The 19,376-nt window shown below is 51.6% G+C and overlaps 10 protein-coding genes across 10 annotated transcripts; 5 read left to right on the forward strand and 5 right to left on the reverse strand.

The window, feature by feature from the left end:
- Nucleotides 1-156: 156 nt before the first annotated feature.
- On the forward strand, nt 157-1,216 carry Asppvi_009880 (uncharacterized protein; the record flags this gene model as incomplete). Its single annotated transcript, XM_043305726.1, has 4 exons — nt 157-472; nt 529-870; nt 945-1,054; nt 1,181-1,216. The coding sequence occupies 4 exons, from the start codon at nt 157-159 to the stop codon at nt 1,214-1,216; spliced, it is 804 nt and encodes a 267-aa protein (XP_043161661.1).
- A 457-nt stretch (nt 1,217-1,673) lies between these two features.
- Nucleotides 1,674-2,116, forward strand: Asppvi_009881 (uncharacterized protein; the record flags this gene model as incomplete). The annotated part of the gene is made up of 2 exons (XM_043305727.1): nt 1,674-1,752; nt 1,812-2,116. 2 exons carry the CDS (start codon nt 1,674-1,676, stop codon nt 2,114-2,116), a joined length of 384 nt encoding a protein of 127 aa, XP_043161662.1.
- A 136-nt stretch (nt 2,117-2,252) lies between these two features.
- Asppvi_009882 (putative histidine acid phosphatase) lies at nt 2,253-3,634 on the reverse strand (the record flags this gene model as incomplete). Its single annotated transcript, XM_043305728.1, has 2 exons — nt 2,253-2,975; nt 3,020-3,634. 2 exons carry the CDS (start codon nt 3,632-3,634, stop codon nt 2,253-2,255), a joined length of 1,338 nt encoding a protein of 445 aa, XP_043161663.1.
- Nucleotides 3,635-4,237: 603 nt separating this feature from the next.
- Asppvi_009883 (uncharacterized protein) lies at nt 4,238-5,139 on the reverse strand (the record flags this gene model as incomplete). The annotated part of the gene is made up of 2 exons (XM_043305729.1): nt 4,238-4,761; nt 4,827-5,139. 2 exons carry the CDS (start codon nt 5,137-5,139, stop codon nt 4,238-4,240), a joined length of 837 nt encoding a protein of 278 aa, XP_043161664.1.
- A 3,325-nt stretch (nt 5,140-8,464) lies between these two features.
- Nucleotides 8,465-8,638, reverse strand: Asppvi_009884 (uncharacterized protein; the record flags this gene model as incomplete). Its single annotated transcript, XM_043305730.1, has 1 exon — nt 8,465-8,638. The coding sequence occupies one exon, from the start codon at nt 8,636-8,638 to the stop codon at nt 8,465-8,467; it is 174 nt and encodes a 57-aa protein (XP_043161665.1).
- A 1,338-nt stretch (nt 8,639-9,976) lies between these two features.
- Asppvi_009885 (cation:proton antiporter) lies at nt 9,977-11,773 on the forward strand (the record flags this gene model as incomplete). The annotated part of the gene is made up of 7 exons (XM_043305731.1): nt 9,977-10,013; nt 10,065-10,271; nt 10,318-10,443; nt 10,491-10,541; nt 10,590-10,710; nt 10,759-11,293; nt 11,345-11,773. The coding sequence occupies 7 exons, from the start codon at nt 9,977-9,979 to the stop codon at nt 11,771-11,773; spliced, it is 1,506 nt and encodes a 501-aa protein (XP_043161666.1).
- Nucleotides 11,774-12,314: 541 nt separating this feature from the next.
- Nucleotides 12,315-13,265, forward strand: Asppvi_009886 (NmrA-like family protein; the record flags this gene model as incomplete). Its single annotated transcript, XM_043305732.1, has 1 exon — nt 12,315-13,265. The coding sequence occupies one exon, from the start codon at nt 12,315-12,317 to the stop codon at nt 13,263-13,265; it is 951 nt and encodes a 316-aa protein (XP_043161667.1).
- A 1,147-nt stretch (nt 13,266-14,412) lies between these two features.
- On the forward strand, nt 14,413-16,125 carry Asppvi_009887 (inorganic phosphate transporter; the record flags this gene model as incomplete). The annotated part of the gene is made up of 1 exon (XM_043305733.1): nt 14,413-16,125. The coding sequence occupies one exon, from the start codon at nt 14,413-14,415 to the stop codon at nt 16,123-16,125; it is 1,713 nt and encodes a 570-aa protein (XP_043161668.1).
- Nucleotides 16,126-16,233: 108 nt separating this feature from the next.
- Nucleotides 16,234-17,223, reverse strand: Asppvi_009888 (uncharacterized protein; the record flags this gene model as incomplete). Its single annotated transcript, XM_043305734.1, has 4 exons — nt 16,234-16,533; nt 16,586-16,844; nt 16,891-17,029; nt 17,085-17,223. The coding sequence occupies 4 exons, from the start codon at nt 17,221-17,223 to the stop codon at nt 16,234-16,236; spliced, it is 837 nt and encodes a 278-aa protein (XP_043161669.1).
- Nucleotides 17,224-17,643: 420 nt separating this feature from the next.
- Nucleotides 17,644-19,233, reverse strand: Asppvi_009889 (Zn(II)2Cys6 transcription factor; the record flags this gene model as incomplete). The annotated part of the gene is made up of 3 exons (XM_043305735.1): nt 17,644-18,426; nt 18,474-19,124; nt 19,174-19,233. The coding sequence occupies 3 exons, from the start codon at nt 19,231-19,233 to the stop codon at nt 17,644-17,646; spliced, it is 1,494 nt and encodes a 497-aa protein (XP_043161670.1).
- Nucleotides 19,234-19,376: the final 143 nt, after the last annotated feature.

Raw genomic sequence — 19,376 nt, forward strand, 5'->3', positions numbered from 1 at the left:
CCCAAATGAGGAACCAAAGGAACAAGCTGCTTGGGTCGTGCATCGCAAAGACAAAAATCAAGCGCTCAACATGACGTACATATTGAGATAAAAAGATTGCAACTCGCTACCTGCACCACCATCCAGCATCATAACTTCGCGATCAACTGAGCCAAAATGGATGCGCTCAAGCTCCTCGTGTTGGATATCTTACTTTACATCGACAAACTACTAATAAGGGGTAGCACTCGTCAAGAAAGAGATGAACTGATCCAAATAGGGCTCCGAGACATCTCATCACGAGATCCTGAAGCGACAGAACCCGCTCTAGGTGTCTACTCCTGGTATGCCTCAGACCCCGAGTCGTACACCCGTGACACCTTTCGGTCGAACTTTCGACTGAGGGCCCAACGATGCTGGGATTATTACGGGGATCCAGACAATGTGGAGCCTCGACTACCCCCGGAACCCTACAATGTAGGCCCGAAGCTTTGTTCGTTTTTCTATTCCCTTTCCTTAGAGGCACAAAGCCGACTTACACCCTCTCAGGTTCACAGCTGGAGAAATTAGACAACAGCAGGCGAGCTCAGCGCAAACCATGGAAATACGTTCGAGAAAGATGCCGTATTATCCTGTTGCCCTACCTGGAAGCTGCAGTGGAGCGGTTTGAGAAGGCTCGAACTGTTCCTGGCACGTATGAGCTTGATTGGGGCACGGCAAAAGTAAAGGACATGTACCACCCTTTTCAGATGGAGACACGGCGACTGATTGCCTGGTCCGATAATACCATCACTTTCATCAACCCGGAGGGGCAGCGAAGAGATCTGCTTGCTGTCGTTGTGGCAAAGGAAAGATGGGGCGATGCCTACAATCCTTTGTTGGCTTATATGGGTAAGTCAAGCAGTGATGGCTTATTTTCCTCAGACAACGGGACAGAGAAGAGGAAATGCTAACCAAGAAAATAGGAATAGTTCATAGGAATCGGAAGGACAGAGGCGAAAAGAACAGTGTGGTATATGGGATTGCCACTGACGGTTTCACTTTTCAGATCGTGAAAATTGACAACAAGTCAAAGGTAAGATTCTATAGAGGAATTCGGGAGTTACAAGCTAATCATGTGTTCAGCTGTTTGAATCTTGTTTATATTCATTGGGCGAAGGTTGGGGGTTCTTCCTTAAATATCTTGACGACATTTTGGCAGAGGCACGCAGAGGCACCTGGACAATGCGAGGAATGATCCTCATATCAAGAGAATATGGCTATAATTGCTGCAACTCATTTACTACTGGCTGGCTTCGTCTGATACTCTAGATTTGAAGATGAAAAAAAAAAAAAAACTGGCTATTTGAATCTACACCCATATAGCACAAGTTCTAGTACCTTGAAGATTTCCTATGACTGCGAGGACGACTGGCTGGTCCCATATCACTTGGCACTAAACCTATAGAATGAGCTGATAGTTCCCTTGGCCGAGATGAACAATATCAATTATCTCAATACCTGATCAAATTTCTCTCAGTCTCTCATACTTCCAAGACCTGTGACGAGCTATTCCTAACCGGGATCTGACATCAATCAGATTCAGGCCTAGCGCCACGTATCATTCCCCACATTTACCACGTTCCGGGTTTCCCCAGCTGCATCATGTATGATTGTTGCCTTCCCTGTCAGAATCCCGGTCAATATCCATCACAATGAACATGAACACAATGCTGAAGCCGACCCTAACACATTTAATCCTAACCGTGATCTGTCTCTTCACCCTCACATGCAGTAAGCCTCATCCACACTAGTTCCCAAAACTTACACTCTTACTAACTACTAACAAACAGCCCTCTACCTCTACGCCCGGCACGGGACATCCACCCACAGCAACACCGCCTACTGCGCAGACTGCCTGCACTACGCCATGAGCGTGGACGCCAAGATCCGGGACGCGGAGCAGGGCGGCGCGGAGAATGTCCGCGGCAACAAGCAGCTCTTCCGGTATGCGGTTGACGTGACTTGTCGGGGCGGGTTGTTTGTCGACAAGCGGTGTTTGGACTTTCGGAGGGGGTTCCTGGGAGATCCGGCGAGGTATATGGTTGCGGTGGGGGAGCCGTATGAGGCGTGTAGGGGGATTGGGGCTTGTAGATAACTAGACGTATATGATGAGTTTGTTGCTTTGCAATTAATGGTCTGGAAGCTAGTCTCCTGGCCATGAATCTTCTGCATGACCTCAAGTATTATGAGTATGGATATATTTGATCTCACTCAAGAGACTGCAACCCCCGCTACTGATAAATCGACAAGACATCCGTCGAATTCTCATAATCCACACGGCACGCCTTCCCAAAATCACCATACCTCTCCCCCCGCTGCTGGACAAACTGCCCAAACGCCTCCTCCGAGCAACTCTCTCCCGGCCCATCGCGACACCCAACAAGCGGCTGCGGACCCTCATTCACCAGAACGCGGTAGTACACCCCGTCCTCATACCCATAGGTATCGCATGACATCTTCTCAATCGCAATGTTTGTCAGGAACGGCAAGATCTGGCTACTCTTCCACACGCGGCCGTAGTTGATCGTGTCCGTAGGCATGGTGGCATTGATATTGTACGCGCCCGAGTAGGCGCTGTTATTGAATAGGCCCAGCGCAGTAAGCACAGTTGGTGGAAGCTCGCGGTGGGTGAACGAGACGTAGAGGTCTTGAGCTGCCGAATCATCGGCGAGGATGGTTCTCGTTGCGTTGAGCCAGGGGAAGCCGATGGCGGGGGACAATTCGCGGCCGTAGCCTGTGTTGTGGAAGTACATGAGGTCGTTTCCGTACTCAAAGGCGAGCCATTCGTTTGCGGTGAAGAGGTCGGGGGAGCAGAAGGCCGAGGAGCCGCGAATGACGGTTTCATAGCCGCAGAGCTCGAACATGGCCACGATGTCGTCGGCGGTGAAGTTGAAGGAGGGGGCTTGCGTTTGGAGTCGCGCGATGATGGGTTTGGTGTAGCGGGAGACGAATTCCTGGTGTTGTTAGCTAGTGTTTGGGTTGAGTTGATGGGACGTACGCTTGACTGCTTGGAGCCGTAGCTGGAGCTGTATGCTGGGCAGCTTTCGTATGGGGTTAATGAGTTGGCTGCAGCGTGCTTGTATTCGCCGACCTGGGTGAGATTAATCTGGGTCGTTTGGTTGCCAGTGAATCCGAGGATAAACCCCTCTGCGGTCTTGACAGTCCTCTCAGCTGTCGACGTCCATACGTTCGTTGGTGTTTTGAAGTCTGGATATTTGCCATGGATGTTGATGCCAAACATCATCGACTCCTGCAGACCGACTCGGGTGAGTTTCTCGATATGGGCTTCTGTGATGGGTGCGCTCCACTTGCTCAGGAATGAGAGGCTTCCCGCTTTGGACCAATCTTGTGTTGTATTTTGCAGCTTCTGGATGAATGGCTCGAGATAGCTCTCGTAGTCAAAATCGTTGGCGTAGATGGCGGCATGGCGGACAAGATAAGCTGCGCGGGTGACGTTGCAGCCCTGTGGTACCGATGGATCCAATTGAGGCTCATTTGGTGTGAAGTATGGGGAGATTCCGGCCAGATGGTGCAGGGGATTGAAGTTATTCGAGTTGGTGTTTGCCAGGGTGACAGACCCCAAGGCCAGGAGGAGTGTAGAAAGCCGATGCATGTTGAGATATATAACTACGGCTTGATCTGCCCACCACAACTTTCACCAAATTTACTCAACGAATACTAAAGCTCAAACTACTACTTAAAGCAGGAGAATTAATTTATAGGTTCGGGTTGGATTGTTTATTCCATCGATGTCACCGGTGCAGATCGCAATCCACTTTGGACATGGATGGCCAAGAAACCGGCGATGAGATGACGCAGTGGATGGAGACCCATCGCATCATCTTCCAACAATTATTAACCATTAATCTATCACATATCCACAACTTCAACCTCTCCTTAACAGAAGCTTCCTTCACCAACAAAATTCAGCAAATGAGCCTGTGGATTAACTCAAGCCCTACGACGGATGTCCCGAAATAGCTCTAAAGCCATTCGCTGGGGGTTGCCCGGCAAAACCTACGTATGATCAAACCAAGGCAACAACACTTGGCCTCCATGAGTGAGCTGGAGATTGTGCACGCGGTCAAAAGCAAGGAGTCGTTTCACAAGCTGGCACATTAATCCGGTCGGAAATTGCGGTCGAGGGTCGCGTAACAGACATAATGCCATCCTCAGCCTCTCCTATCTACGAATAGCAGTCTGCACGAGCGAGAGATCATTTTGGTGCCTCGCGTCCATCCGCCTCATGGATGACTCCTTGGTTGGACCCCAACTCGGAAACAATCCGCTGAGCGCCACTCGACGGATTCGAATAACCAGACTGGGCATATGTCATATTGGCAGGACTGTAACCCGCATATCCGCCACTCTGCTGTAATTTCCTCTGATACATCCGTCGCTGGAACCAGAGCGCAAATAGCGAGGCAACCAAGCAGGCACCCAGACCGGCGCCGACTCCAGCCCCGACCGCGGTCGTCTTCGAGCTTGAATCCGTGCAGACCCCCGTACCGTTGCTGGCCGCGGCCGTCGTGGTGACCGTCGTTGTGGCTATCGTACCGGTCCCGGTTGCTGTTGATGTTGATGTTGATGTCGACGATGCCGATGTGCTCGTGTATCCGTAGATAGTGCCGATGCTGACTGTCGCCGCGGAATTGCAGCAGTCTGTCCCGTTGATGCTACAGCACCACTGGTCAACACCCTTGGCCGGGCAAGGGAGAAGGTGGATTCCGCCCGATGTAGCTATATGTAAACCAATACATTAAAAGTCGAACTTTAGCCACTAGAAGTATGTTTATCGAACTTACAGCCAGAACATATCGTCTGACACTGGCTGCTCTTTCCGGTTTGATCGGTACACCCATTCTGATATATCAACCCGGCGAAGCCCTGCATCTGCGCCAGACACAGTCCACTCGTCAAACAAATATCGTTGGCCATGCCCTTGGGCTTGTTATTCGCGCAGCAGGGGCTATTATCTTGATTCGGGAAGCATGGCTGGTAACTGCCGTCTGCTTTGCTGCCGTCGGAGTAGTAGCATTGTGCTGCGATCGTGGAATGGATCCATTGTGTTAAAAGAAGCACCACAGTGAGTGATGCCGATGACGATGAGAAGAGCATTTCGACGACTGAGATCTCGGACCAGGGGTCATGTCAGCACGAGAAAAATCTCTCAGCCTTACGTGCGGACGAAGGGTGTCGGGGGAATTTATTCAATCATGATTCATGATCGGGTCTGCGGCACGTGAAAATCCAACATCTTGGCTAGGAATCATTGGATGAGAGTGTTGCTAGTGTGGAATTGCAGAAATGAGCTGCTAGGATGAGGGACTTAGCGGCTGACAGTGCGAACACTGGACATGGGTTCGGGCTTTGAAAAAGGGCTGGTCGTTCAGTCGTTCAGCTGCCTCTTAACTCCGTATCTGCGGCTTACGGATACGTCATATGCGCCAATCAGCGGTCAGTTTTGCGTGTTGAATATTTCAACAGAGTCTAGAGAGGAGTAGAGACACCCAGCTGGATAATTGGGCTCAGATGACAAATCAAAACCAACACACAACAAACGAACTGGTTCGACATGATGCTGATCATGCCAGAAAAAGTGGACGCTTGGGCCCTAAAGTGACTGGTGTGGGCAGTGCAAAGCCAAGAACAAGCCTAAATTGTGGTCTATTACGGACTACCCAATCAACAACGGATTTATGGACCCTAATTTGGGGGCCGAAAATGTTCCTCGAATCTTCAGTAACGGATAGCGCCGCTTGTCTCACTTTCCAGCCTCCATTCATCAATTCGTCTGTGAGCTATGACAAACCAACCAAGGAATACCTCGCAGATCATGTTCATTGGGTACCTGCCAATAATGTTGATGGGGCGCATTCTCGCTACAATCAAAATGTCTTCCGCGCCAAAGACATCCAAGGGCGGTGACTAGCATCTTGAAGTTTTGGCTGGATCTTTGCAGATCAGAGGGCCACGCCACTCTGATTCAGCCTAGATTATGCAACAAGTCAGGTCAATCTTCCATCTCCCAATTCTGTCTGCATTCTTCAGCGGGTTTGTTGACGATGACTTCATCTCATGCTCTTCCTGTGAGTCAGAAAGCCAGACATTGTCTGCTGTATATGCGTCGCGGATGATGGTTCAAAATAAACAACAGAGACCACCGGGTAGATCTCTCACAAGGCAGTTGACCTTATAGCCTAACCGCCCCACATATCGTTTGCTTGGATGGTCCTTGCTTGACAAGCAACTGGCTGGACAGACGAGGAAGAGCAATCGCATAGATGCCTCTGCTCTTGACGACAGTAATCGATAGATCATGCTTCGTATCGTGAATCCATGGTCGCATATGTGCTTGCTTCTGTTAACTGCTTTGGTTGAGGTGCCTTGAGCGGATGATCGAGCAGCTTGACCCTGACGTCAACGTGTCCGCCGTACTTGAGATTCAACGATGTTTCGACCACACGTAGAAACGACTATCCGCGCCGGTGATACTAACCACCTTTTGCCTACTCGGTACTCGGCGAGCAGTCTCTCAGAGTAGAAAGGGGAACCGGATTTATGACGTTATCCCCGAATCGAGGATAAAGAGCGACTCTATGTCCGACGCGGTGGCCATCCTCGAAACAAAAAAACTCGCTTAGCGACACATGATAATCATTCAGTACAAAACAAGCATCGAAGGCCTGTGCGAAAACACACCCTCCCGCCCATCCCGCCTACGTGCCTGAAAAAAACACTTCCAGTCATCGCAAAAACAGTGCGCACAAGCTTTCTGCTTCCGCCCGCCGGAGAACGGGAGCAGCATTCTGCTCGAAGTTTAATGTCTCAAGCTTTCCTCAAAACCCAAGTCGTAGGACAATAGCACAATAGTGCACGTCATCTCAACCTTACTATCATCCAAGCCGTGCAGCCGCAACTCCAGATCGTCAATGGTGTTAACAGTCAGGGACTTCCTCAGAAAGTCAGAAGTGCGCAACAAGCTGCCTTGGAATAGCAGGATTGTGAAGGCATCACCTAATCACGCCATAAGTTCTGCTAGCTAAGTGTTGACCAGTGCGGACGGGCATAGAATGAGGGTCAGCTTATGGGTTTGCGACAGGTCTCTCTCCGCGCGAAGGGACGCGTACCAGAGGAGCGTGGTGGTTGTTGTGGTTTTGCCGGTGCCACAAGCCAACAGCAAAGGGTTAGGGAGCCACGCTTGACGCCGGTAATCATTGCTGACATCAACGTGACGGGGCATTGGTGTCATGAGAGTAAGGAATATCTCGTGACGACCCTGGTACATCACAAGCCTCCTGATCTGTTAGCCATAATTTTATATGAATCATGTTAAAAGTGATGGATAATCTACCTGTCATCCCTGGGTAGGGAATTCAATAGTCTCAGCTGTTTCCTGCATTTGGACAGGAGCTACATTGACATATCTACCCAGCTTAACCTTGAGTATGGATAGAATTGCTTTCGTCCTCCTGGACCTGACCACATTGTTGATGATAATGGTGAAGGAGTTAGTTTCTGAACTCAGGCAGGTCACCAGTGGGTGATTGTGAATGACCATTAATGCGCTGGTCTGAAAATGTCATTCGCCTCATTCAAGAAGTCTGCTCTCTGAATCTTATGTCCTAGTTGGTGACACTGTCGAAGCAGAAAACCAGCAGTGTCCATATTGTTTTCAAACCCGTCTTTCCAGTCGGCAACGAAAACAATCTTTTGTTGTCGCTGACTCACCCTTCTTTCGACCTGGTGACAACCACATTCGATGCCGGGTCGTCGAGGAGCTGTTAGAACCGGGCTTTCTCCATATCTATGGCTGTTATGGGCATCAAGTCCAGACGGGAACGGCAAAGAGGCTCGTTCTCTCGCTGATTTCCCACAACGGTGCTGAGTCTGCGCAGCATACTTGCTGTGTTCCTTGGTTAGTGAACATCAATTTGTTGGAGCATTGCCTTACAGGAGTCACCAGCCAGAACGTCCAATTGAGTAGGCTATGGAAAGACACTGTCGACGTTGATGTTCCTGGCTAGGCCGAAGATCCGTCAACTTCAGCTCTTTTGAGCTCTGTGAACGGCGAGGACTTTGGCCCTGGGCCAGGGCTCATGACAGCAGTGAAATATTCCACATATTCTTTCTGCTTGGCTTCGTCCAGTGTTGCTAATATACTGCGAGTGGAGAGTGGACCAGGCATTGAACTTGAGCATCCGCTCTCTGCGGCGTGTATCGCTTATCGTGGCGAGTAGAGAGGTAAGCCCCGAGGGCCAGAACAAGGTCCCGGTCTCATAAACCACGAACTCTGCCGACTTGTACTATCTCCCCTGTTAGCCACAAGCTCGCAATCGTACTACACCTCTGGGCCGGAACAAATGACTAGCCAATATTGGGGCTGACGAAGAATCTTGGGGGAAGGTTGGAGGTGGCACTTTACCTTCGCAGTACCATTTGCCTACTTCTTCCGTGTGGCACGGCCCCGGCTTGGTGACTCCTCCCTTGCCCGCTTCTGCCCCGCGTTCCGTCCCGACGGTGTCATCTTCGCCTTCATTCGGAGCACTTCCCTCTCTGGAAGGCCCAGGTCATCCAGGTCTTTGACGCCCAGCCGACTGGCTCGCTTGCCCAACATACTTTCTAGACAGTCTTCTGCATAACCTTAGATGACCTGGGCCACCGCGTCATCGGCTGCCTCATCCGCCGTGGTGTCATCTGCCGTAACATTCGTAGTCCGCGCCGCCAGGACCATCGGTTTGTGATCAGATTTTGCAACTGAGATCCAACTGTGGCAGCGCCTTCACAACATTGCTACACTCAACCAAACGTGAGATTGAGTGCTCGGGCACAGGATCGGGAACAACCAAAGGCACACAATGAGTACAGGCTTCTTTTCAGCAGTATGACGCACACTGGCAGCTTGATGAGCTCTTCCTCTTCTTCGTCATTGACCTGTTCATCTTCAACAGTTTAAACCGGGGGTCTTCGACTCTGGGAACCCTCCTTGGTAATGGGTAGTCGGCTGCAACCCTGATCGATATGTCCAATATATCTGGCCTTGATGCGAGTTCCGTTGTCGACACCGAAGACCCCGTTGAACTTGGTCTGTCCCTCGGATGGTTTGGTCAGGATACATGAAATTTCCCTTTCAATAGGACCTCAACTTCACTGGAAGGCTGAGTGTTCACGGTGAAGAGATCAGAAGGCTCAAGAGCAAAATTGCAAGTTGAACCATTACTAGCTTCGTTTATTCGACCCTGAAGATGATCGCGACTAGAACAGTAGAAAGTAGATGAAAGAAGATTGGGAGACCTAGAAGAGGAAAATATTGCATATATATTGCATATCTATTAGAGACGAATGTGTCTCCTCTGATCGTAGTGAATACGGGCTTTGCTTCCAAGCGGGCTATGAGAAGTTTACAAGAGTGAATGTCCGAGCCAGTCACTGGGTGAGTGATCCGGCCCCTTGTGAATTTAGATATCCCAAACTGCCATAGTCTGGATCAGTCCCATTCGCAACTCTGCAAGGTGGGCCACTGCGAGTTAATAGTGCAGTCATTCTGGAGTCCCACCATTTTGTATATGGGATGTGTGCCGATTCTTCACCGTCTTGCCAAGATCTCCGCCAAGCGTCGTCCGCAGGCCAAGAGCGTAGGCGGGGAATTTCCCTGGTCTACTGCGCCCAAGGTGGATCGACTTGAAGTATTAGAAGCACGTTCATTGCTCGGGAAAGTGGACCACTACTTCAGGTGGATTTCCCTAAAGTTAGATCGTCTTCAAACCAATTTTGGACATGGAGATAATATGCTGAACCGGATGTCCTCCTCTGGGCCGACGTCACCAGTGGCTACGACACGTGACATTTAGCAATTCCGGCGGATTTCTTCATATTCAACTTGATTAATATGCTACAACTTCTGTAGGATATAGCTTGTCGTACAGCTTTTTCAGGAGGAACTACAGAAAAGGACATGGCAGGCAGTTTCCTGCCATATCACGAGCCAAGCAGTAAGTCATACATCCCGACCACGCATATTCTGTACTGACAATGGTATGCAGTCGTCCAGATTCTTATTGTAATCTCATTTTTCTTCTTCCTGTCACTGGCGGAATGGGTTTCTGCAAGGGTCATCCAAGCCGGAATCATCGGGCAGATTGCAGTGGGTATAATTTATGGGTTACCTTTAGCGAATATCCTAGAAGAGCAATGGCAGGACACGTTTCGAGTGCTAGGTTATGTCGGGTTGATTTTAATTATCTTTGAGGGTATGTCTGGCACTCTATCCGATGGGATGAAACTGACAGTATGTAGGAGGGCTTAGCGCTCGCCTTGATCTTCTCAAGAAGAATTTTATTCTCAGTCTTCTGGGAGCTGCGGTTGGGGTTCTCTTCCCCATTGCTTTCTCCTATTTGCTGCTTTACCTTGGGTTTGGATATGGTATGCCATCTTGCTGTTATGGGAATATGCCCGGCTAACCGTAGCAGGACCCGTCGAAACCTTCATCGTCGGTGCTGCGTTATCAGCGACTTCTCTTGGTATGTCTCGTCTCTCCTTGACCGTTTACATCATCTGACCCTTTTTAGGCACCACGTTTGCAGTTATTAAATCTGCAGCTAGATCCGTAGACCTTGCACAGACACGAGTGGGCGCCGTGCTCGTGAGCGCTGCCGTCATTGACGATGTCGTCGGTCTCGTCCTACTGAGGTAAACCACCATATTTTAAACAGCACGAGCAGAACTAATCGTCAACAGCATAATAGCCAATCTGGGTAAACTCTCTGGCGGAGGCAACGCCAACCTGGGCTGGATCATCGGCCGGCCCATCGTCGCCTCGGTCGCCATGGCCATCCTCACCCCAATACTCACGAAATACGTTTTTGCAAAACTCTTCCGACGGTATATCGAGCACGCCTTTGCGCAGTTCGATCATGTCTCAAATATCATTCTTATGGTGCTGGTCCTCTGCGCGTTCATCACCATCGCGGCGTACGCGGGCACCTCTGTTCTCTTTGGCGCCTTCCTCGCCGGAACTTTCTTGACATATATACCCAGCAAGCATCCATCGGGCCCGTTTGTGGTTATGAGTCGAGAGGAAGGGGAACGCGAGGCGCATAAGAGTCCTACATTCGTACATACCTTTGAGGTGTACCTGCTCGACGTGCAGTCCTATCTGATGGAGCCGCTCTTCTTCGCTAGTATCGGGTTCGCCATTCCGTTTGTGCAGCTCTGGACGGGGAAGCGGATCTGGAGGGGGGTTGTGTTTTCCCTCCTGATGGTCGTTGCTAAGGTACGTACTTCATTCCAGAGTTTGAGAGGCGAGCCTAATCTGACTATCTAGTTTGCGGTTGGTATCTGGCTTCCGTTGTGGAAATATTTTCCACTTCTGAGACCTTCCAAGCGGAAGGAATTGTCCAAGAAAGGAAATGGTGAACAGGAGTTGCAGAACGACTCCTCGAGAGAGAAACATGGAAGGTCGTATGCCAACACCACCTGGCTGTCTGGGTTGCTCTTGGGATCTGCGATGGTAGCGCGCGGTGAGATTGGTCTACTCATCATCGAGATCGGGTTTAATGAGACATCCTATGTGACTGAGGAAGCCTTCATCACTGGCGTTTGGGCGATTCTGCTTAATACCATTGTTGGACCGATGGCCGTTGGGCTGCTGGTCAAATTCTACGGGAAAAGGATTGGAGAGGGCGAATGGGGACTGCAAGGGCCAGAGCCGCTGCCCGAGCAGAATGCTGAAAACAGACAAGAGGAGGTATGACCATGCTTGGGTCAGAGGAAGGTAGAATTGTTGAGACTGTACATATTATACCTGGTTGCGTACAGATACCAACCAAAGTCTAGAGCGTTTCGTATTCATTATACGGAAGCCATCGGTCGAATCGATAGGAAGTCTGGTTTATTAAGGAGTATTTGTAATCTATATGCGTCTTATATAACTATTTGACATCACATTAGTACGCGCTTTGATGTCCAATCAAGCATGTCGGGGATCGGACCACTCTGACCGACGCTGTCGCACTTTAAAATGGGCGAATACGAAGCGCCAGCTGAAGGTCAGACTCAGGCCACCAATCCGCCCGGCGGTCGGGCATTGTAAAGCCCGACATATTCGTAATCTATATCTCTACCTGGATGATACTGATGTCGAATCGAATATAAATAGTTGAAAAACACTCCCCAGCATCATCATCATCATCATCATCATCATCATCATCATCATCATCATCATCATCATCATCATCATCATCATTATCATCTCCCGTCCCAAAAGTTCCATATTGACCATTGCCCATTACAAAATGTCACCGCCAACTGTGATCGTCTTCGGCCCAACAGGCGGCGTCGGCTCCGCGGCTGCCCTCAGCGCCCATAAGCACAACGCAAAGGTCATCCTCGCCATGCGCGACACCACCAAGTCCATCCCCGGTCTCACTTCGGAGCAAGAAACCACCGGCAACTTTGAGAGGGTCCAGGCGGACCTAACCTCGCCAGAAAGCATCCACAACGCCGTCACAAAAACCGGCGCCAAGCACGCATTCATCTACGTCGCTTTTGGCACGACTGATGGAATGCGCGCGAGCATCGAAGCGCTCAAGGGCGCTGGGATCGAGAAGGTCGTTTTTCTAAGCAGCATAAGCGTGAGCATGCATGGGGACGTCGACGCCGTCCCACAGACCGACTTTATTGCGTTTACGCATGCGCAGGTGGAGGTGAATTTGCGGGATGTTTTCGGGGAGGACGGGTATGTGGCTGTTCGGCCGGCCTTTTTCGCTAGCAATTCATTGGGGTGGAGGAGTGGGGTTCTGCAGGGAGAGGTCAAGCAGGCGTATCCCGAGGCCAGGTTTGATTTTATCGCTCCGGAGGATATTGGGAGTGTCGCTGGGGTGCTTTTGGTGAAGGGGCTGCCGGAGGGTGAAGATGGGAGCAAGAAGAATGTTGTCGGTCTTGTCGGACCGGAGAACATGTCGATTAGGGAGGCCGTTGGTGTGATTGGCAACGCCGTTGGCAAGGAAGTCAAGGTCACCAAGGTGGATGAGCAGGAGGCACTGCAGGAGATGACGGAGAATGGGATGCCGGAGCCTGTGGCGAAGACCCTGCTTGTTCAGTTGCGCCTGCAGGAGGAATCTGGGAGTTTCTCCAGTATGCCGGGGTATGAGGAGGCATCAGCGAATATTCAAAGGTACACTGGGAGACCGCCGTTGCGCTTCCATGAATGGGTGGATTTGAACAAGGAAAAGTTCCTTGCTTGATTGAGAGTGAGCTGTACTCAGAGTTTAGTTCCGGTATTCAAATTATCCTAATGACATTATGTGCATGATTGGCAGTTGATCTATGCAGTTGACTGATGGTAGCTTCTAAAGGACTCAGCACATTTCTGATTCACAACCAATGCAATGGAGCCTACTCTTAGGCCCGTGTAGAGACGTCAGAGGCGATCTTGTATCGCACTACGCCACACATCGCGCTATGCGCATGCAGCGGCTACGCCCTTTAGGGGCAAGCAATGGGCACTATATCCGCCTCAGTAAAGCTGAAAATTGTCTTGCGTTCGACATATTGCCAAGATTGTCTAGAACTAGCTCGTCTCGCATTCTGTTTTTCTTTTGCCTCCAAAGCACCGTCGTCAAGACCCTGGATAGCTGGGTAGCCGAATCAGAACCTGTCTCCATCTTCTTCCAAGTTTACAGCGGGGACAATCCCGTTAGTGCAAGTAAATCTTGAATATCGTAATTAGTTCAAAGCAACTTCTTGCGCCATGCACCCGTACGATTCGAGCAGTATCCCACGTGCTGTCTCGTGTTGTCGACCGGGCCGCAACGCCATGGCTGCGGGTGGAAGTGTTTCTTCTTAGCCACCGACGTCAACGAGTAGCATTCAGGATCGAGCTGGTGTGATTCGACAATGAAGCGCAACAGACTTCGAAAGAGCCTGCCAAGTCACGCGCCGAGATACCCAAAGTGGCGACACGGACATCTCCTGCAGACCTGGCCAACTTTAACAACTGCCTTTGCTTTGAATGATATCCAGCAGCTCAGGAACGTGCTGAGGAATTCAATGTGATTTGCTGATCGTTCGTGGTGGTGGTCCGCCGAGAGCTGGGCGGACCTTGGCGCCAAGTCCGCCCTCCTGCATAGAAGAAACCTACTCGGAAAAATTCAAAGCTACGAGCGAATGGGAACGGGCTGTGGCTTCACGTTGGTGTATGTGATGAGTTCAGTAGCTTTAGAGGTTGTCTCAGCAGCACACGAGCTGCCTTGGCGAGCAGTCCGTATACTCTTGCTTTCTACCGAGCTCGATATATAGCGTCCCTCTGTTTCTCTACGTCTGTAGTTCCCAAATCATCCATTAATTTTCCTACTCATTTGGTCAAGGCTGCTTGTGCAGCTTGAAGTCAAGATGATCCCCCTCGCGACCGCCAAGTACGACTGGATCCTTGCGCTCACCTCCATCACCTTCGTCTTCAGTGCCTTCGGTAACGGAGCCAACGATGTGGCCAACTCATACGCCACATCCGTCGCTGCTCGCACGCTGAGCATGTGGCAGGTCGGTATCCTGGCCGCCTGTACCGAGTTCATCGGCGCCGTTGCCCTAGGAGCCCGAGTGACCTCTACCATAAAGTCCGGCATTATTAGCATCGACCGGTTTGAGAACCAGCCGGGACCATTGATGCTGGCGATGGGCTGCGCTGAAATGGGAAATGCTGCCTGGCTGATGCTGGCGACCGGCATGGGCTGGCCTGTGTCTACTACCCAGACGATTGTCGGCGCGCTGGTCGGTGTCGGCTTTGCTGCTCAAGCGCCTATCCACTGGGAATGGACCAAGGGCAGTGTCTCTCAGATTGCCGCGTCGTGGGGAATTGCCCCGGCCATCGCAGCCGGCTTCTCGGCCATCATCTTCGGCATTCTTAAGTACAGCGTCCTGGAGCGCAAAGATCCCTTCAAGTGGGCCATGCGTCTGATCCCCGTCTACCTCGCGACGACGGGCGCCATCCTCGCCCTCTTCATCGTCGTCGAAGCCCCCACCGCCCCTTCCCTCGAGGAATTCGGCGCCGGCAAAGCCATTGGCATCATCCTGGGCGTCTTCTTCGGCTGCCTCCTCATCGGCGTCGTCTTCTTCCTCCCCTACTTCCACCGCCGCCTCGTCAAGCAGGACGCCCGCGTCCGCTTCTACCACCTCCCGCTTGGCCCGTGGCTCCTAAAGGACAACTGCCCGCTCTACTACCCCGCCAAAGGCAACCAATTCGTAACCAACTACTACGAAGACGCCTACGGCGAAGTCCTGGCCGGCACGAAAACCCACACCCACAACGGCGAGAAAGCAAAGCCCCCCACCGACTCCAAACTCTTCGAGTCCACACAAGACGTCGAACGCACCGCCGCCTCCGCACAATCCACCCCGGAGCTCAAGCCCCGCAAGAAACACCTCGGCCCCCACGAACGCTTCCTCCACCCCGTCGCTGACCTCCCCTGGACACACCCACGCAAGTGGATCGGCTGGACCAAATTCCTCCTCCTGCAGGGCGTCACCCGCGACGTGGTCACGCACGACTCGGCCCAGCTGCGCGACATCCACTCGCGCGCGCGCCGCTACGACGACCGCGTCGAACACCTCTGGACATACTGCCAGGTTGTCTCCGCGATGATGATGTCGATTGCGCATGGGAGCAACGACGTCGCGAATGCGGTGGGCCCGTGGGTGGCTGTGTATGCGACGTACCGTGCTGGCGAGGTGGACACCAAGGCGCCGACGCCGGTGTGGTTCCTTGTTGTTGCGGGATTGCTTCTGGGTCTTGGGTTCTGGTTCTACGGGTACAATATTGTGCGGGCTTTGGGGAATAAGATCACGCAGATGTCGCCGACGAGAGGGTTTGCGACGGAGTTGGGGGCGGCGATTACGGTGTTGTTGGCCTCGCGGCTGGGGTTGCCGGTTTCAACGACGCAGTGTCTTACTGGGGCGGCGACGGGGGTGGCGCTGATGAATTATGATCTTGGGGCGGTGAATTGGAAGCAGCTAGGCTTTATTTTCAGTGGGTGGGTGTTGACGTTGCCTTCTGCTGGGTTGATTGCTGGGTTGTTGTGTTTGATGGCGTTGAATACACCTCATTTTTAGAGGGTGTGTGGTGGTATAGATTGTATATAATTGTCTCTCGTTCTAAGTCCTATATACCCTTGTAATCACAAAAAAAAGTTCTCTATCAGTCCGTTGTCGAGCCATGAATCATGCCCGCTCAGGAGAATGGAGCTTCCCGTATGGGGTGGTCCCTTCACCTGCGCCTTCATCTAGCTCTCGCTCCTGGTAAGCAACACGAGCCACACCCTTAGTAGCGGGAATCATAAACCCGGTCCCGATGTATATGCACACGATGATGTACTCCATCAGCGCCGCCATGACGACAAACGGTCCAATGTCTCCACTCAAGTTACTCCATCTCTTATCGTCAGGATGATAGATCGACAGGAAAAGCCATGCGATCCGCACAATGATAAACGGTACAGCGAGAGCCATGCCCTTGAGCACCTACAGCAATATTAGCATCACCCACTGCCATATCTCAGAACGGGGTACTAACGGTTCGACTTGCCCGGGACAGACTGTTATACTGTTTCCAGAAACGCCACTGGATAAACACCAAGCTAGCCATAAAGACTGCGACAACAATATACCCCGCCTTGCTGAGCGTACGGCCCGTGTTCACCGAGTCCACGTCGTCGTAATTCCCGGTCAAGGAGCCGCCTGCGATGATCAAGACAATCCCGACAATGAACAACAATCGAGAGATCCGCATGGGCATATTAAGGGTCTTGTTGTCTTTGAACTCGTAAACGATCCTAAAAGAGTTAGAGTATTTCCCACCTTGTCTGTAAGTGCACATACATTATCCGCAGAAGACCGATAGTCGCTGCAATCAGGGGCAGCAGTCCGGCGTTGAGGAGGATCAGGGCGGCGATGTAGAGGCCGACGCTTGTCGGGGTATTCTCATAGAGTATGGTGACAATAGCGCAGGCGACACGGACTAGCGGTAACTATCAGCTCACTGAACATGTAGCAGGTGGAACGGAGGCACTTACTCAAGCAGAAAACCTGGAGGATAATCCAGGCCTGTCGGGGCCGGCCATGGCGGTGGAATAAAAGGACTGCAGCGGCTAGTATGGCAGGCACATAGAAGACAATCTGCGCAATCGCGACCTTCGAATGGTCTGTAAGCATTTTGGACTAAAGGATATCGCTGAAATGAAAGTAGACAATGATGGTGAATTGCAAGTGTGAGTGAGAGCTGGTGGACTGAGACACAGATTCGGGGGGAGAAACACCCTGCCTTTATATTTCACTCATTCCATAGACCCTGTTCAGCCACCGAAGGCAGCCCATTTGCTCTGTACCCAGATTTTTCTGCAATATCCAATCGACGGCACTTTCTCGTATACAGCTGAGACGGAAGTCACGTGGCTCGCAGGTTTTGACCCAAACAGGCTTAGCGCGATGGAGCATAGGATACCTCAAAAAGCTTAGGGCTGACAAGGTGTTTTCTCCCTGTTCTGTCGAGCGGTGACTCCGTGGCTCCGCCTCTTGAGGCTGTGCCGCTCAATAGGTTGGTACCTTGGTGGCTTGCTTCATTTCTAGCCATCATCATATGTATGGCCACATTCGCAGCCCCTGACGCATCTTCTGCGATGCCGCCATCAACCAGACCAACTCTGCTTCGTCATTGTGTCGATACCGAATAGCCCATACTGTAATGATTACGGGAATTGACGCGGCAAATATTCCCAGAAGTGACATATCTTCCTGCAGGCAGTACTCCAGAGACTGGCAGACGTTGCGTGCCATTCTCAAGTAGGTTTGTCCATCGGTGAGAGTTGGGGAATCCCCATCGGTTGAAACCTCTTCGTCATGGTTCGGACTGAGGTTGTGCTTCTCACTGGTTACTTCAACGATGGGGACAGTGATGGCAGGGACCCCCTGTAGGTGAATGACGTCGTACAGGTTGCTCAGCATAGCCCACAGCATAGCCTTGGTGGCCCAATACAACATCACCAATGATGCAGTCTTGAGATCGGGAAATTCGTATGTCACAGGAAACAAGCTTTGGTCGTGGACACTGTCCTTAAACGACGGTGAGAGGACGGACCAATACAATGGACCCTCTACCTGAAGCCGAAGGTCTTCGTAGATGTCCTGTAAATTCCGATCGATGATCAGACATTCCTCCACAAGTCCGTATGTTGAATCCAGAATTTCCTTTCGGTGCAGAGACGACAATCGGTCATACCGTTGGAGAATGGACGGCATGCGAGCGAGACAATCCGCAATGCGGTCGGCCATTCGTTTCGGTCGCGAGGCCCACGGATCCCGGCACCAGACAGGATCGCAAATGAAATTCGGCACGCGGTTGCCAATTGCGTCAAGGATCTTACAGTGTCAGTAATAGCTTCCCAGCAAAAAGGAATAAAACGCACCCCCTGTAATCTCACCCCCACAAAAAGATCATGCCCGATCCCGTCCGTATGAGCATCCATCCCACGCGCCTTGACCAGCGACAGGTATCCTTTGCAGTGGCTCTGATATGCATCCGCCCCGTTATCCGGACACTCAATGAGCTCATACAAGCTCAGAACCAAGCACGCCGCCAGCGTCTCATCTTCGCGTATCAGAGTGCCGCTCCAGAGCGCTTTTTGCATCTCGCGAAGGGCCCTCGTGTACGCCCCGAGACTCTGATGGACAAGAGCGCTGTCGTTGAATCTCCGACCGACGGCCGCTGCGGAAATGGCCAAGGTCGAGAATTCCAGCGCCTTGGTTCTGGTGGGGATGTCGGGGAGGAGAAAGAGCCACGGTTTGTACCAGGCGCGTGCGAGGAACCGCGTGTGAGGGAGACAGCGCCCGATAAAGGCGTCCAGGAGATCTTGGCGAATATTGCAACTCATGATGATCTCATGTCCAGGACCTTGTTCTAGTGGAGTTGCGTTGGTCCTTGTGATTTCCTGGCGGATTGTGCGGGTGGATTCTTTGGAGTCGGGTTGGACTAGGACAAACACCCTGTCGCGCTGGTAGCCCGCACATTGGCGGTTGGATTTGGTGCATTGGCTGCAGCGGGGTCTTTCTTGTCCGCACTGGGTCTGTTAGTCCGGTGTGCTCTTATCTGGATGGGTTTCGGCTTACCGCGATTTTACGTGCGCGACAGGTCCCGCAGCCTTGGGACTTTCCTCGTACGCCGCCCATTATCGGATCCGTTGAGACACGATGTTCTGGCTCGATGGATATGAAGATGGTATGAAGATGGAATTAAGTTGATGACGAGAGTGAGGCTGATGATACCGAGCTGAGAAAGCTAAGAAGGAACAAGCAGCGCTTATCTCCGGGTG

Source organism: Aspergillus pseudoviridinutans (assembly GCF_018340605.1).
Source record: "Aspergillus pseudoviridinutans IFM 55266 DNA, scaffold_7, whole genome shotgun sequence".
Taxonomy (NCBI): domain Eukaryota; kingdom Fungi; phylum Ascomycota; class Eurotiomycetes; order Eurotiales; family Aspergillaceae; genus Aspergillus; species Aspergillus pseudoviridinutans.